The 17035-nt window shown below is 38.3% G+C and overlaps 1 protein-coding gene across 9 annotated transcripts in view; it reads left to right on the forward strand.

Annotated features, from left to right (window-relative positions):
* brsk2a (BR serine/threonine kinase 2a) overlaps positions 1-17035 on the forward strand; it is a gene marked incomplete at its 3' end in the record, with an annotated part of 207061 nt that overhangs the window by 143048 nt on the left and 46978 nt on the right. For 7 of the 9 annotated variants that reach the window (XM_080875716.1, XM_080875715.1, XM_080875720.1 and 4 more), the window contains 2 exons: positions 787-872; positions 5506-5646. In XM_080875716.1, coding sequence (XP_080731842.1) covers positions 787-872; positions 5506-5646 — 227 coding nt within the window. Of the gene's footprint in view, positions 1-786; positions 873-5505; positions 5647-12275; positions 12614-13142; positions 13250-17035 lie in introns of those variants that run through there. The other 2 variants (XM_080875722.1, XM_080875723.1) reach the window with 2 other exon arrangements.

Consider the following 17035-nt stretch of genomic DNA (forward strand, 5'->3'; position numbering starts at 1 on the left):
CAGGTCCTTTCCTTAGTTTACTTATTCCAAAAAGTTGTGTGTGTAAAATAGAAAAGAATGTAATGATTTACAAATCGCATAAACCCATTTTTATTCACAATATAAAAAACATATCAGATGTTTCAAGAACCAGCAGAAAGAACCAATACTGAAAATCACTTTTGGATGCTTGTGATCTTTGGGCACTCAGATGACACTGCATTAAAAGCAGATGTGATTCTGTCATGGAAATCACTAAATTGGCTCTGGAACACTTTGAGACAAAGCTTAAAACAGACTGAAGCAAACTGGAAAGAAGTTCTGTGTCAACAAGCAATATTTCAAAACTATTTTTGGAAAAAAATTGACTCTGACAATTCGGTTGCCTATGGAATTGTCGGCTGAGACATCTGGAAAAGCACCATTAGTGCTCACATGCTGAAAAGACTATGCCAAAAGATGTATTTGCATCTATTACAGCAGCTTGACTTCATAGTAGAAGACTCCAGGTGCTGAACTGTTTTGCCTGCAGTTGGTTTGTACGACTGTTACAGACTGGTGGAAACCCTTTCAGCAGTGCCTCATCAGGGGATGTTTTTAGGGTTATTGAGTGCTTTGCACCTAAAACAAAGTACTACACTACTTTGGTACTAAGGTTTAAAAAAGAGAAAGAAGGGAATATTTATTTTTTAATAGGCCCGATTATATTCTTCGTGTGGAGTCTTTTTAGGAATGTAGCAACATTGATGACGCAGTAATCAAAACTCTTTTTACTAATTTCTTCTTCCTTCTTTTTCTTTCTTACAGGTGGAGCGAGAAATAGCTATTCTGAAGCTCATAGAACACCCACATGTTTTAAAGCTACACGATGTCTACGAAAATAAAAAATACTTGTAAGTATCACCAGCTGATTTTGGTCCACATTTGATGTGTGTGAAATATACAAAATCATAATTGTAATGCAAACACAATAAAAGAAGAAGGAAATTTGTGTAGCAACTTTTGTGACTATGAGATATTCTTACAGTCAGCTGCTGTTTTGGACACCAGAACAGTTGTTAAAATGCCACAAATCATTGTGGTGGTCTGCAGAGCAGTTGTGATTGGTGTATTATGATTGCAGGCCAACAACTACAGCCTTAGAGGGATAGATGCTCCATTAGTATTGGCATGAAGCATTTAATTTAGTTGTGCACGCTAGGGGACTGCTAATAGGGCGAGGAAGCCTTCGTAATGTAAACACCATGACGTGCTTATCAGAGGCAACACCATGGCATTAAGAAACATTAGCCACGAAGAGCCTGCTGCAGCAGCTGCACATACACACACAAACACTGCACGCACACTCATGCAGACACTCATACATTTATCAGCTTGCTTTAGCAGTGGTGAGTGACAGCCCCATCAGTTGTTCATAGTAGACCTCTTGATCTATAGTGGACTGTTTGCCAAATAAATTCAATTAGTTTTCATTTTTAGCTTACAAAGCAAATAGGATTGGACATGCAGTGCTGTACATGTCATCTTTTAAGATGATAGGAACTGCAAAATATTATGATTCATCCTATAATTGGATTATTAAAATCACATTTTGTGCACATTGCTTCATGACTTCTGACAGACGGTCACTAGTAGCGTCACAAAAGACATTTTGCACCACAAGTGACTTGAATACACTCTGAGCTTTGCACAAGTGATGTAATTTTTCTCTTAATGTTTCTGATTCTTAGTGCGATATCTCCACCTGAAAGCCAGTAATTGATAGACATACAGCATGTTTGCAGCTTGCAGACCCAGAGCTTGAAATACTTATTATTCTGCTGGCACAAGCTGTTTAAACTGGTGTTGCGGGTGTGTACAAGAGGTGATGGAGAATTTAAAGGAGCCTGAGAGGAATTTTGGTAAAAGAAACAAACTATATCAGAGAAATTCTTCAAGTAGCCTCAACTAGGAAATGCAAAATTTCTTACAAATCAGATAGTGTATGATTTTTTTTAATTTTTTTTTTAGCCTAAGATGTATTGATCTTATTAAGTTTGTTGTTGTGAATCCTTAAGCAATCAATCAAGGAGTGCAAGATCTACTGTTGTTGTAAGAAATTTACATACACTTATCATGGGCATGAATGTCATGGTAATATCATTTTCAGTGATTTCTTTGAGCTGTTGTGGAATAATTGCATAGCATAGATTTTTAATGACTTTAAAAAACAAGAATTTGGTCCACAAGTTAGAAAATATTTATTCCCTCCACACGGGGACAAAATTATAAATACAGGTCAAATATTTGCATACACCCCCACTAAGGTTTGGTTAAAAGGCCCTTAGCAAATCGCACCTTAATCAGATGTTTTTGGTAGTCATCAACAAGCTTGTAGCATAATTCTGGCTGGATATTTGACCACTCTTGTAGATAGAATTGGTAGAGTTCATTTAAAGTGCTTGGTTTCCTGGCACAGACCTGCCTTTTAAGAACAGTTCATAAATTTTCAATGAAGTTGAAGTCTGGGCTTTGAGAAAGCTATTCCAGAAGCTTAACGCTAGCTTGCTTTATTCATTCCAAAACCAGTTTTGATGTATCTTTGAGTTTCCACCATCTAGCTCTCAAACTCTAATTTATTTATAAGGTAAAAACCAAAAAACCCAACTTATATTGACCAAAGTGCTGTACCACATATTTGATAGAAGTAAATAGGCAAAGAGAACAGAAATAAGTAAACGTATGCTAGCAGGTGCTAAACATATACAGTCATGGCTGAAAAAAAGCATAGGCGACACAATGAGTAAATCAGACAAACTCAAATTCCTAATAAGTTTAGGTTTAGTTTTAAAATACTCAGTGGAAGGAGCAGACTTCACTGTGAGGGAAATGCTGTTCTACATTGCTAACACTCCTATGATTTAAAATCCAGAGTAGCAGACAGTCAGAAGCATGTGATCAGCTGACTGGAGAAAACAAGAAGTCAAGTAGCTGTGTAAGAGGTTGGACATGTAAAAAGGAGGCAGGTCAAGAAGAGCTTTACAGACAACTTTACAGAGCAAGATCAGAGGATCTTGAAATCACTTCTAAACTTCACTGGCAATAAGTGGAGAATAGCTTAAACAGATTAATATGATTTCTTTTTGAGGTGCCTTTGAGCAGCCTAGCAGCAGTATTTTGGGCTGAGCTGAATCAGAGAAGGAAAAAGCTATTTTTAACCACTGAGTTAATTTGCTTATCTTAAAGCCAGATTCAAATATCACACCAAGATTTCTGACCAAAGAAGAAGTTGTAAGAACAGGTTGGGACCTAAGACGGAACCCTGAGGTACCCCACAATAAAGTGTAGCTGTGGAAGAAGAATTGTTTCCAAAGCTGACACAGAATGGTCTATTTTTGAACCAGTGTAGTGCCAGCACAGAAGTGCAGGCATTGTAGGGGATGTTGTAAGCAATGGCATCACTGAGATTAAAGAGGACAAGGACCAGGTATTTTCTTGATATGAAGCTGAAAAAAAATCCTAATTTTTCTATCAATTTTGAGCAATCTACAAGTATCACTCATAGCAAAACAGCTCCATAACATGATGATTCCACTACCATGCTTGACAGCTGATATAGTTTGGTTAGGTTTGAAGGCCCCACCTTTACTCCTCTAAACATACTGCTTGTCATTGTGGTCAAACAGCTCGTTTTTTGTTTTGTTTGACAGTAAAATTTAGATTTAGAACTTTTATATAGTTCTAGAAATTTAGAACTTTAGAATTGGAGAAGCTTCTTGGATAAGAGCTAAAACATCTTCAAGAAACTTCAAGAAAAAGTTCAGTCGCTTTCTTTCCAAGCTCCTTAGACCAACGTGACCTAGATGACTGAGAACCTACACAGCCATATCTGACAATAAATCTTTTTTCTTGAAGACATTTTGCTTATACATGTGGGCAGCTGCTAATATTGGTCGAGCCCAGGGGTGTGGATTTTGGGACAGGGGCTTTTATCTTGGTTAGCACCCTCACAGTCTATGGCTATGTAAAACTCTGTTCACCGTGTGACACTGTTGTTTCCGGTTCTTGGCAGGCTTGAGCCTTGGGGGTTCCTCGGTTGTTTCTGAACATCCTAACCAGTTTCCTCTCATCTGAGGTTGTCAGTTTAGGGCTTCCAGACAAGTACAAGTTATTCAGTTGTGACACTTCTGAATAACTTGTACTTGCATACAATTGTTTGAACTGTTGATCTTGGAATCTACAGTTGTTTCCAAATAGCTCCAAGAGACCTTCCCAACTTGTGTAAGTCTACAGTTCTTTTGGTCTTCGCTGAAAGCTTCTGACCACAACTGTATGTCTATAAGAGTTAATAGTAGTAGTAGAATTTTCCTAAACCTTGAATACTTTAGCTTAGATATAATATTAAATCTGAAAGGGAAATCCTGATTCTTGCATCATAATAAAGCTATTTTTTCAGAGACAAATACAAATTTAAAACAGAATAATCGGAGGAATTACAGCAGTAACAAAAATGTATCTTTTTTTAGGGTAAACTCAGTGGAGCATCCTGCCTGAACGCCAGTATTTTAAGTCACAGACCAGAAAACTTACCTCACAGAGAAATTAAATTTGTAGCCATCCTTATTCTGCATGCAAAATGTATGTGTTTTTGTAATTTGTGATCACTCACTTGTGTTTGGACTGGTTGTTATTTTTGCCAAAGCTGCCGAGGCTTTTCCAACAAAGGTTTTGCCTTTGGACTGAGGGCTGTTCAATGAGCACATGCGCTGTCACTAGTTACAGTTTGAGACGCCATATGTTAATAAAATGAAAGAGACCCATGTGCACCCTAATATCCAGAAGGGGAGAGACAGAATATTTTACTATCAGTCTGGATTTCACTTTGTCCTAGTGAAGATGGAGTGAGTTTGAGTACAGGATATATGAGCAGTTGAGATCGGAGCAGGGCCGGGGCACTCCTTGCTTTCAATCCACAGACGCAGCTGCAGGCATGGGTCAGTGAAGATTCATCTCCTCCCTCTCCCCTTTGAGCTGCAGAGCATGGCCACACAGTCAGGATGACAGAATGCTTGGCCACACAGACTCAAAGGCCACCTGACGAAGGGCCGCATGAAATGATGAAGTGATGGCAAGGAGTGTGTGTGTGTGTGTGTGTGTGTGTGTGTGTGTGTGTGTGTGTGTGTGTGTGTGTGTGTGTGTGTGTGTGTGTGTGTGTGTGTGTGTGTTATGAAACTAAGTAGATGGACAATAGATCGCCAAAGAATTATAAAAAAGATTAATCAGCATGATATAGTTTTTCAAAGATAAAGATTTGAAAGCTTGTTAGTCTTTAATCTATGTGCTTCGAGGGAACTATCATCCTGCCATTGCGCCATTTCTCAGAAACCTTAGAGGTCCAAGGTTTTTCTTTTCTTTAGGGCTTTGTAGAGAGTGCAGGTATTTGTTCTGGCAGGTATTTTTCTTCTTTCTGGGTGCATGTATGAGAGTTTTTTCTCATGTACTCTCTTGATTTCGTTCCTATTTCTTTGTCTCCTCTCTGTTTCTCAGGTACCTCGTGCTAGAACACGTGTCTGGTGGTGAACTGTTCGACTACTTGGTGAAGAAAGGCAGGTTAACACCTAAAGAGGCCAGGAAATTTTTCAGACAAATCATGTCTGCCTTGGATTTTTGCCACAGTCATTCCATATGGTAAGTGACATCCTCATGAAAAACATCCTGTCATAGCTGCTGCTACTGTGGAGGGTGTAAAGGGTTGGATTGCACTTATGGAACAGGAGCTAATAAAGATACTGAGTGAAACAGTCCAATCTTTTTTTTCATTGATACTCAGCAGTGTTTTTGACATTTGGAAAACAAATATAGTTTTGACATAAATAAAGGAAATTCTCAAATATTCTCAAATATACATTGATAAAATAAATGCTTCAATATTTGAGATGTAAGAAAAAATATTGAATTTAAAATTGTAATAAGATTAGCTGTCCTCTGCATACATACAAATAGGACTGTAATACAAGAACTTTGTGAAAACCACAGACTAGATGTAATATTTGAGATACTTGGAGTTAAACCCATAAGAGGCACATTCATTATGTGTAATCCATAAAAAACATCAGTTACATTTAAAAAATGTGTAAAACTATCATACCCAGGAGGCGTAACAAAGTCAATTTGGTTGTCATACAACATTGAACAAATAATGAGTTCCCCAGTAATGACTTCTGGAAAGATGCAGACTTTTCCTAAAGTGAATCTATAATGTAAATTTCAGTCAGTTTATTCAGATCTTTGGAGTGCTGTTTAGTTTTCATACCAATCATTCATTATGGAGATTACAGAATGGAAAAAAAACCCTTAATATTGCTTATTTTGCAACATGTTTGTGAGTATCGCTGACATGTGGCAAAGAGAATCTCAGACACATATCTGAATCTATATGCATTCTTTTCAAACAAAATCAAAAGGAAATATGAGTTTGTTTATCGTGAAGCAGATAAGCCATGACAAATCAGTGAAAAAGATGTGGTGTTAACTTGAAAAGTTGAAAATATGATTCAGTGAGAAGCAGAAGGGACATTTTTTTCTCAGTAACATGATAAATTAGGCCTGTGCAAAGGTCTCAGATCACTTTTCAGGTGTCTCTATTTATTTCTGCAAACCTGCGAGGTTAGGCAGAGTGAAGGCAAGAGTAGAAACCCTCTTATCAGGAAGGAGGACAAACAGACATACACAAACTCTGGAATAGTAAAAACACATCCTGTGGAAGAATAAACGTCAGAACTGGATGACCGTACCTGCTGTAGTGTGTGTGCTCATTTCTCTTCTTCTTGATATGAAATGTTTTCATAGTGAACCCATCTATATTTTATATTCTGTGTCTTTTGGAAGATTATTTTTGCACGACAGTAAACCTGTTCTAAACATAATTTCCATAACATGCTCCAACGTGACACATTTTGTTTGACTTCGGGGGGTAATTTAACTGTTTACCAGCTCATAGGCTAGAGGCAATCATATAGACCTCAGAAGTCAAACATGTCAGCAGGAGACTGATTTAGGAACCTCGTTTGTTTGTATGTGTTTGTTTCTTGCTTTCTATGTGTGTGTGTATATAGGGTGTGTCGTGTGGAGATTATACGTAGTGAACATTTGTTTTCCTAAACAAGGCAGTGTGTTTGTTTCTGTGTTTCAGAGTGTATTCTTTTATTCTGTGTTTTATCAGCGTCTTCTTACATGGCAGAGCACCAGGACCATAGAGCTGAATAATATCAAATGCATTTATTTTTACCTTCTTGAGGAATAAAAACTGGAAATCTCCAGCTACTTGCCAGAAGCTGCAAAAGGAAATTGCAAGATTCAACATATAGACAAAATATAGTCCTACATTCAGCTACTTGAAATTTATAAATACTTTGTGTATTATTTCCTAAATCAAATAACAGCTGGGTCTGTTAATGTAAAACAAAAATTAACAGGATGAGTTTAATTACATAATCTAGTAACATAACACACATAACAGTAAATTCACACAAGTGAAAAATGTTAAAAATTCTTAATGACAGGTTAATTTGGTGAGACGTGGAGAATTGGAGAGGGAACCAAAATGCAGGACGTCCGAGGCAGACAGATTACACAAAAAGGGAGCTGCTTATTTAGGCTGAACTAAAAGTCCAAAAAACAGAAACGTCTACAAGGAAAAATCAAACGCTATCCATATGCTGGCAGGGAACGCACAGGGGATATAACCAGAGAGCTCCACAAAGAACGGCAGGTGAAGAACAGAGTTTATACACACAGAAGGTTGATTAGGGAGGAGACACAGGAAGGTAACAATTAGGAAATCGAGGGAAGACAGACAGGAAGTAAAACTGACATACGTCTTATACCTAAATACTAAAAACTTCAGTGCAATTATGAGACAGGGAAATACAAAGGGATTAGAGGAGACGGAGGGAGGACTAAGACAACAATCTGTACCAGAAAACCTATAAAATTAACTTGTCCCTAGAAAAACAAATTCAACACACAGTAGAATAAGAAGGAATTAAAATGGCGTTCTAAACTCCAAGTACTAGCACAGAAAACCTAAGCAAGAAGTCAGACTTGAACATGTTCAATCAAAGTTTGAAACAAAAATAAAGAAAAAGAGCACTTCACACTGAATAAAGATGAAGATAGAAAGTCTAACCAGTCAGCTAGAAAGTCAAAAAAAGAGAGAATGGAAAAGGAGAAAAAGAGAATAGCCACACCATAAACCAGAATGCAAAACTCAGAGAGCAGCCTAAAACATAATACAAAAGGACAAATGGGAAGGAAAATGGTACAAAAATACACTCTTTAAGTGAATAGAATTCAAAAGTTATGAGAACAAAACTCAAAACAAAACTGTGGCAAAAGACCATCACATTCATATTATTAAATTATTGATACACCGTGTACCTGAGGCCAATCATGAAGTACAGTAGACAAACCTGCTGCTACACAACAGAACTAAAAAATAATAGAACTGGAGTCATGTTTGTTTTAGTAAATGTGCTGATTGTTTTCACGAGTTAAAAATTCCTGCATATTTATCTACCTGCATATTTGCCAAAGTATGCATATAAAAGTTCTTTGTAACAAGAGTATTCACTCTGCTTTTGTTGTTTGTGTCAACTGAGTCAACGTGGTGAGTCAGATTTCACTTCAGCAAAATTAATGTTTGAATAAACAGTAAAGCGTAGCTAAGGTGCTGTACACAACGTAGGGCAAAGACTAGATCAGGGTCCATGTTTACTTGTAGAAGTAACAATCAAAATGTGCTCATTATCCAGCACATTATGATTTTGTTTTCTTGCTGATCACACTGTGATAGTCATCACTGGCAAGGGCTTGAGATTTAAACTAGGAGATCATCATAAAACCCTAGCGTAGCCATGGCCATTGCATTTTTCATTGGCACTATAACTGTTTCCAGTTATAGCCAGTCAACTCATGATGATAATGTATGCCCATCATAACTTTTGTGCCAAGGCTATGTGGCTGAAAGTGCTACAAAGAGACACAGAGGCTTTTCTATTTCTCCGTGCACAGTAGAGTATTATACTGATGAAAGAGACGACTCTAAGCCAGTGAAAAACAGCATTCAGTACTCCTTTTAACCTGGAGCGTAGTTGTGAATGGCTCCAATGTAGATTAGTATAATGTTGCACAGTTAATTAAGAGGAAAAATTAAGGTAATTTGTCATGGAATTATACAGTGCAATTCTTATGATTAGATATTATTTGTATTTTACTGCATAGTTTATAAACGACCCTCTTCCAGTATGGCTGTTGTTATTTACTTATTTGTTTGTTTTTTTAAATGAGAGCTCTTGTGCACAAGCTGCTGCTTTCTTCAGACTAACTTTACACTTGAACTATCTTTAGATGATGCAGTCACCTTTATTTTATTGTCTGAACCATCAAATGATGCTGATGCATTTAAACTGGAACACTTGGAGGGGTGAACCCTCCCCCCACAATATAATTGTTGCACAAGCAAAAATAGAACAAAACTGTTCCACCTTAGGAAGGAATAAAAATTAGAAGTCTTTTATCATTCCATGTAAATACATTTCTGATAATGGCTGTGAGAACAGATTAGATCAATTAGGAGGAAGCATCTGGAGCTGATGTTAAGTGCATGCACAAAGATAGATTATCAGAGCTGGGCAGTTTTACCTCTCCGTCCCTGTTTTACTTTGTTGCTGTCTCACTGTCTTAGCTCCTCAAATCCCCTCACTAACACTCTCAGAAAATGCTGCCTTGTAAATCTGTCATGAGGAGGATTATTTGGGAGTGTTGCTACACCGACTCGCCCTCCTCCCAACCTCAATTAGGGCCAAACAGACAGGCAGACGCAGCCCTTCTCACCTCCCTTCCATTCTCACTAGTGAGATCCCAGCATCCCCTCAATAAAAAAGCGTTTCTGCAATCATTCCTTCCATTTTGACTTGTCTGCACAGGAGACCTACGCAGGCCATTGAAGTGCCCCTTTTTTCTCTGTGACTCACCGTGCAGAGTGGGGGTAAACACATGCTCCTCAACCTTTCTTCTCTCTCATTTTTACTTCTTCACATTTCCTCATGCTTCCGTTTTCCACCCACGTCTTATCCCCAAATAAGATCTCTTCAGCTTGATGGATGTAAGGCTTGAAATAAATGAAATAATGTAGGGGAAAATGGGGGTTTTATGACTCAGTGTTTTCTCTCCCTGATTCAGATTAGTCTCTGATTCAGAGTAGTCTTTTTTTTTTTTTTTTAGGGAGAGAAGGGGACAAAGTGAAGCACACGGGGATAGCTGCCAAGGGAGATGAGGCAAAGATAGGTACAGCTGGGGTAAAAACCGATGTGCGAAAATAATCTTCATTGGAAGAAATGCATAATAGATGCTGCAGCAGTGAGAGAAAAGCATAAATATAGATCTAGTGTCAAACTAGCTTCCTATTCCCCCTTTCCTTCTCATTAAGACATGCCTTGTATTTGTTATTTGAAGTCTTCTGAAGTGAGATGTGCAAACCTGTGACTCACACAGAGACGGACTGACTGGCAGACTGGTTAGAGCACAGATCAGAGCACAGCGCGCCTATGATAATATGACATTTTACTGATCTTTGTAAAAAATTTGTCTTTCACTTGCTCCTGTAGGGACATCAGAGGTCAACTAGAGAGCAGCACTTCTAGAGTTGCAGTTTGTTGCTCAAGGTCACAGTAACAGTGTAACAATGTTTCAAAGATGTCATACAATTTTTCAGAAATGTACTTCTTCATTTAACTTACGAGTCACAGTAACATGATTCTGTCAGTCTTCAACAACACATATTAATGCATTTAATTGTAGTGTCATAATTGGATGCACTTTTTTAAATTACAGTGAAGCTTTCTATGATGAACCCAGTTCCCAATGTCTCTATTCTTATATTCGCAGCTTTATCTGCATGGACACATTCAAAGCTGTCTACAGATGAGAATAAAAGACTATTTCACCCTAACCAAAGTAGTCTTTCCACCTGTGGGAACTCTAACCCTTTCACCAAGGAAGCTTCCGTTTATGTGCTCACACATATTAACGCAGTCTTTCCTTTTCCTATTCCTGATAATATGATGTGCACATTATTGCTGCCACCTACATGACAAACAAATGCTTGGTCCAGAAGTCACATTAAACCCACGCAGTAGCATAATCCCGCATATCATCCACATCCACCTTTTTCCCTCACTTTGTCTCTCCCACACTTTGTCATTAGCCGCTGCATATCTCCCTTCCGGAGGGAGAACCAACCACATGCATGAATGGAGATGTATTTGGAGCACATATCTCAAGCCCCGCTGATAACATAGTGACATAGTGGTAGATATATGGACTGTTAATTATTGTTCCAATTCATTTGTGAAGTATAGAATAGGTCATTCTGAAAGAGCATCCATGCCCAATGCCCTTTTGCAGTAAAGCAAATGCATCTGTTCCACAATTCAGAAGACTGATTCCTTTAACAGTGTTCCACTGCTTCCACAGTTTCGTGAAGTATGTCTTGGTAGTTTTTGCAGACTCAGTGTGAAGACAAACAAAGACAAAAATGATCACATACCTCGATAAGCTCTCATCAGTGCACAAACGTGCATGGCTCATGCACGATTTTACACCATTTGAAGCCTGGCTGGCTTTTACTTATGTTAATTAATTAATTATGTTCAACAAGTAGGGTCATCAATATCTCAATTTCTTTGCTGTTTGTGGGTTTGCCGATATTTGTTGGAGAGCTGTCCATGATGATAGTCTGGCTGCCTGCTTACCTGCCTGTAGAAAGCCTGTGCCATATAGCCTATCATTACAGCTGATGGCTCCTACAAACACAGACCTTTTTTTTCTCTTTCTCTTCTTGTCTTTGTATTTGTCTGATATTTTCTTCTCCTGCAGTGCCACTTACTGTTGAAGTGTAACTTTGTGAGAGGAGAGAAATTGATGTTGAGAGGAGGTGAAATGGAAAAATGGAAATGGGATGGGTGAAATGGTTATGGAAAATCAAGCAGGAAGAAGGAAAATGAAAGTAGTGGGTTGGTTTATGGTCCTCGATTTAGGGGGAATGGGCTAGTGGTAGTGAGGGGATGATTGTTCAAAGAAAGGTAAAATAAATTAGGCTGTGAAATAGGAAAACAAAATAAGATCAAGTGCAGGAAAACAAAAACAACAGTTTAAAGACATGACATGCTGTTAGATGACCAGATAAGAGATGATGTTGAAGCCTCCCGAGCAGTCGAATTTCGTACAAGGCATGGATAAACACTTTAAAGCAGGGGTGCTCAATACGTCGATCGCGATCGACCAGTCGATCGCAAAGGTAGTATTGGTAGATCGCATGGCATTAAAAAAAATAGATGCCAGCCTATCATCCATCCCGTCACTTGATTGATACAGGGAAGCCAGTCAGATGACAGCAGATTTTTTCTGACGCTTAGGTCGCTGCGCATGCGCAAACAGCGGCGCGAAGTGTAGTAAAACTGACAAGCTAGTCAGCGAGTTAACTCCAATTTTTAGCTCTCGGTTTTTTCTCTTAAACCTGGCCGTCAGCAGCTACTGTCCGGACTATGCATCCCTGGCTGATTCAATTCAGTGCAAGTCATCAGAGTAAACTCAGGTAATGACAAAAAATTTACATAGTTAATTGTGTTGTGAAATATTGGATATTGCGGTTATGCATGTATATACATTGTAGATATAAAGAATCCTCAATATATTTATAAATAAGTATATGTTTTGGATTTTTGTAGTGGGTAGATCATTTTGACTTGGTCATTTTATAAGTAGCTCACATGCGGAAAAAGTGTGAGCACCCCTGCTTTAAAGGAATTTTACACTTGCATGGCACCATGGATTAGATGGCTGGTGTTACTCTAGGTTTTTAAATATCTATGCCACTCTTTCACTCCACTGCTTTTCTGGCAGCTTGTCTGTTTATTCTGCCTTGAAGGTCCGTTGCTCATCCTATCATCCCTAGTCAAACTCCTCTGGATTAAGAGCAAACGCTGAGTTGCACACACAGATTTGGCACAACAAGCAAACAGTTTGTTTATTGCTGTTCTGGCTGTCATTGTAATCCCACTTTTAGTAACTAGATTATATGCAACAATGCATTAATGCCCCTTTGTTGCTCAAACCCCCCATAGGACTAAATAGAACTGGAGGAGATGACACAAGGGGTGCACTGGGAGACGTTCACAGGCAGGTCTTGCTTCTTGATACTGATCCAGTTTAAATGCAAGTCTTGTGACAGGTAATTACTTAAATGTGTACGTCATCTGTGGTATGATTTTGGCAGCTGCCCAAGTGAACTTTTTAATGTCACTCAAATAGAAGATCAAATGAGTCTTAAAGCAATGTGTGGGCTTCAAATCTGGCACTTAAATGTATGTATCATGTGGACTTTTACTTTAAAATTATGTCAACATTTCTTCAGTCCTTGTATTTCTGTCCTGATTGACAGTTTTGAAAGCATGTGAAAATGGTTCATGACAAAAAAAAATATTTTCAAACAGTATACAAATCATATGAAATGCATTGTGTTCAGCTGAGAAATGTGGACAACACTGTAATATATATGCAGTGGGGGGGAAATAACTGTCTGATCCCCTGCAGAATTTGGAAGTTTGCTCACTTACAAAGAAATGACCACGCTCTCATTTATATTGTAGTTTAAGTTTAATGGAGAGAGAGAACGTCAACCAAAAATCCAGAAAAACACATGTAAATTGATTTAACTTAAGTGAAATAAGCATTTGATCCCCAATCGTAACACGACGTTTCTTGTTCGCCTGATTTTTACCCACTCCTCTTTACAGAAACTCTCTAAATCCTTTAGGTTTCTTGGTTGTGCATACTTAGCAGCTTAAAAGTTCAGCTCCCTCAACAGAGTTTCTGTAGGACTGAGGTCTGGAGACTGGCGAGGTCGCTCCCTTAACGTGCTTCTTCTTTAGCTACTTTTTTGTTGGCTCGGCGGCAATGTTCCCTCTAATTTTTCATGTGTCTGAGCGAACATACAAACTCCCTGAGCGGTCCCTTGGACCACTGTGAGCAACATTAGACGTGTGCACTGTGGTCACACCAGCATCCAATCCACCCAGGTTACATGGTTTATTAAAATAATCAAATTACAGCATTTACATTTATGTTAGACTACTTTTAATTAACTGCTTTAGCCCACTGACCTGACCTGTGTAGTATGTTAACACTATTGGAAGTAAAAATAACTTGAACTTCAATTTTTAAAACACAACTTTCTTTTTTTTTTCCTTTTTTTAAATAAAGCTCTGACTTGTATTATGAGTCTGTGGTCTGGGAGAGAGTCCTGTAACTCTGTCTGCAAAATACAGTATATAATGACCAATGTTGGGCAATTAATTATATAGTAATTATATAATTAATTGCCCAACATTGGTCAAAAAAGTAACTGAGTTATGCAAACAACAAAGTTTTTTGCAGCTGTTTACCTAAAAATGCAGCCAAGGTGTTTTTAAACAAACATTTCAAACTATTTACAGAACAATCAGCTGTTCTGCATCAAATTTGATGCCTCACAAATTATTTGTGCCACTCCAAAAATAATTTCTGTCCACTATGAGATAAAGGAGAACAACAGCCTGATACCTGCAGGCCTGACAACAGGAGATGTATCACTCCTGTAACACCTGTAACATTCAGCACTCGCCTCATTGTTCTGACACACACAACAAAACTATTGACTACACTACACACTAACTACGCAAGATTTGCGCTAAACTTCGCAAATCTCTCACATCTTAAAACACCGCCGTCTCTCCTAAAACTTCCCCTTTCCTAAACAACTAAATGCCATGTTGCCATATCATTTTTTGATTGGTCGACACGGTACTTTTTTCAACCAATAGTAAAGGGTGCGGTTTTTTTGGTTTTGTTTTTGCTCACAAGCCGAGAGTGCTTTTGAGCGTTTTCTTTATAAAATGCCGTTTTTACCGTTTCTTCCCGCAGTAAATATAAACAACGATAGTATTCAGGAAGAAAACCAAACATTGCAGATATTTTTATCATAACTCTGGTTTTACGTGGCCGATCAACACAATTTAAAAGCTGGTATAAAGTCCACACTTTTTCTGTCAATTGTTCCGTCTGTCCTGCTCACATCTCCAATGGTTGTTCACGTTGTCATTAACATGGCTTCACTCCACATCAGCCACGCCGCTTTGCTAGCTAAAACACCGGTGTCTACACATAAGGACGCTGTCATAGCCTGTCAACGACGTTGATTGGCTGCATATATACGAATGTGAATCACATTATTGGCTGGACTATGGGATAAGGTGGCATCGTTCTAATCCCATACGGGAGCAGCCAGTCACTTACTGTCTAACACTGCAAAAGGCAAGGCAAGTTTATTTGTATAGCACAATTCAACAACAAGGTGATTCAAAGTGCTTTACAGAGACATTAGAAACAAGAACAAATAAAAAGCATGATTTAAAATTGATTAGAACAAGCAAATAAACTAACTAATTAACAAACAAACAAACAAAATAGTATATAAAATCAAAACAGATAAAATCAGAACAGTAGATAAAATCAGTAGTTAAATGTAAGTTTTGAAATTTAAGCTTAAAAGTGTGGATTTGGTGCTTTATTCAAATGCAGCTGAGAACAGGTGAGTCTTCAACCTGGATTTAAATAAACTGAGTGTTTCAGCTGATCTGAGGCTTTCTGGGAGTTTGTTCCAGATATAAGGAGCATAAAAGCTGAATGCAGCTTCTCCGTGTCTGGTTCTGACTCTGGGAACTGATAAAAGACCGGATCCAGATGACCTGAGGGATCTGGAAGGTTCATACTGGGTCAGGAGGTCATTGATGTATTTTGGTCCTAAACCATTCAGAGCTTTATAGACCAGCATCAGAACTTTAAAGTCTATCCTCTGACGGACAGGCAGCCAGTGTAAGGACCTCAGAGCTGGACTGATGTGGTCCACTTTTTTTGGTCTTAGTGAGGACTCGAGCAGCAGAGTTCTGAATGAGCTGTAGTTGTCTGACTGATTTTTTAGGTAGACCTGTAAAGATGCTGTTACAGTAATCAAGCCTACTAAAGATGAATGCATGGACTAGTTTTTCCAGGTCCTGTTGAGACATCAGATCTTTTATCCTTGAAATATTCTTGAGGTGATAGTAAGCTGATTTTGTTATTGTCTTAATGTGTTTTTCTAAGTTTAGGTCTGCATCCATCACTACACCCAAATTTCTCGCCTGGTTTGTGGTTTTTAGATGTATGGATTGAAGTTCTCTGGTGACCTGTAATCGTTTTTCTTTGGCGCCAAAGACTATTACCTCAGTTTTGTTTTTGTTTAGCTGGAGAAAATTGTGGCACAACCAGTCATTGATTTCCTCAATGCATTTACCAAGAGCCTGTACAGGGCCTCGGTCTCCTGGTGACATTGTGATATATATTTGTGTGTCATCTGCATAGCTGTGATAGTTTATTTTGTTGTTGTTTATAATCTGTGCCAGTGGGAGCATGTAGATGTTAAACAGAAGGGGTCCCAAGATGGAACCTTGGGGAACTCCACATGTGATACTTGTCTGCTCAGATGTGAAGTTACCTATTGATACAAAGTATTTCCTGTTTTCTAAGTATGTTTTGAACCAGTTTAGTACAGTTCCTGAAAGACCTGTCCAGTTCTCCAGTCGTTTGAGTAATATGTTGTGGTCAACTGTATCAAATGCTGCACTGAGATCCAGTAAAACTAGGACTGACATTTTTCCGCTGTCTGTATTCAGACATATGTCATTAAACACTTTGGTCAGAGTGGTTTCAGTGCTGTGGTTCTGTCTAAAACCTGACTGGAAGGCATCGTAGCAATTATTCTGTTTTAAGAAGTAACTGAGCTGTTGAGAAACTGCTTTTTCAATGATCTTACTTAAAAATGGGAGATTTGAGATCGGCCTGTAGTTGTTCATTTGTGTCTTGTCAAGATTGTCCTTTTTCAGTATAGGTTTGATTACAGCAGTTTTTAGTGATTCTGGAAACACACCTGATAATAAAGAAA

Source organism: Rhamphochromis sp. 'chilingali' (assembly GCF_963969265.1).
Source record: "Rhamphochromis sp. 'chilingali' genome assembly, chromosome: 2".
Lineage (NCBI taxonomy): Eukaryota > Metazoa > Chordata > Actinopteri > Cichliformes > Cichlidae > Rhamphochromis > Rhamphochromis sp. 'chilingali'.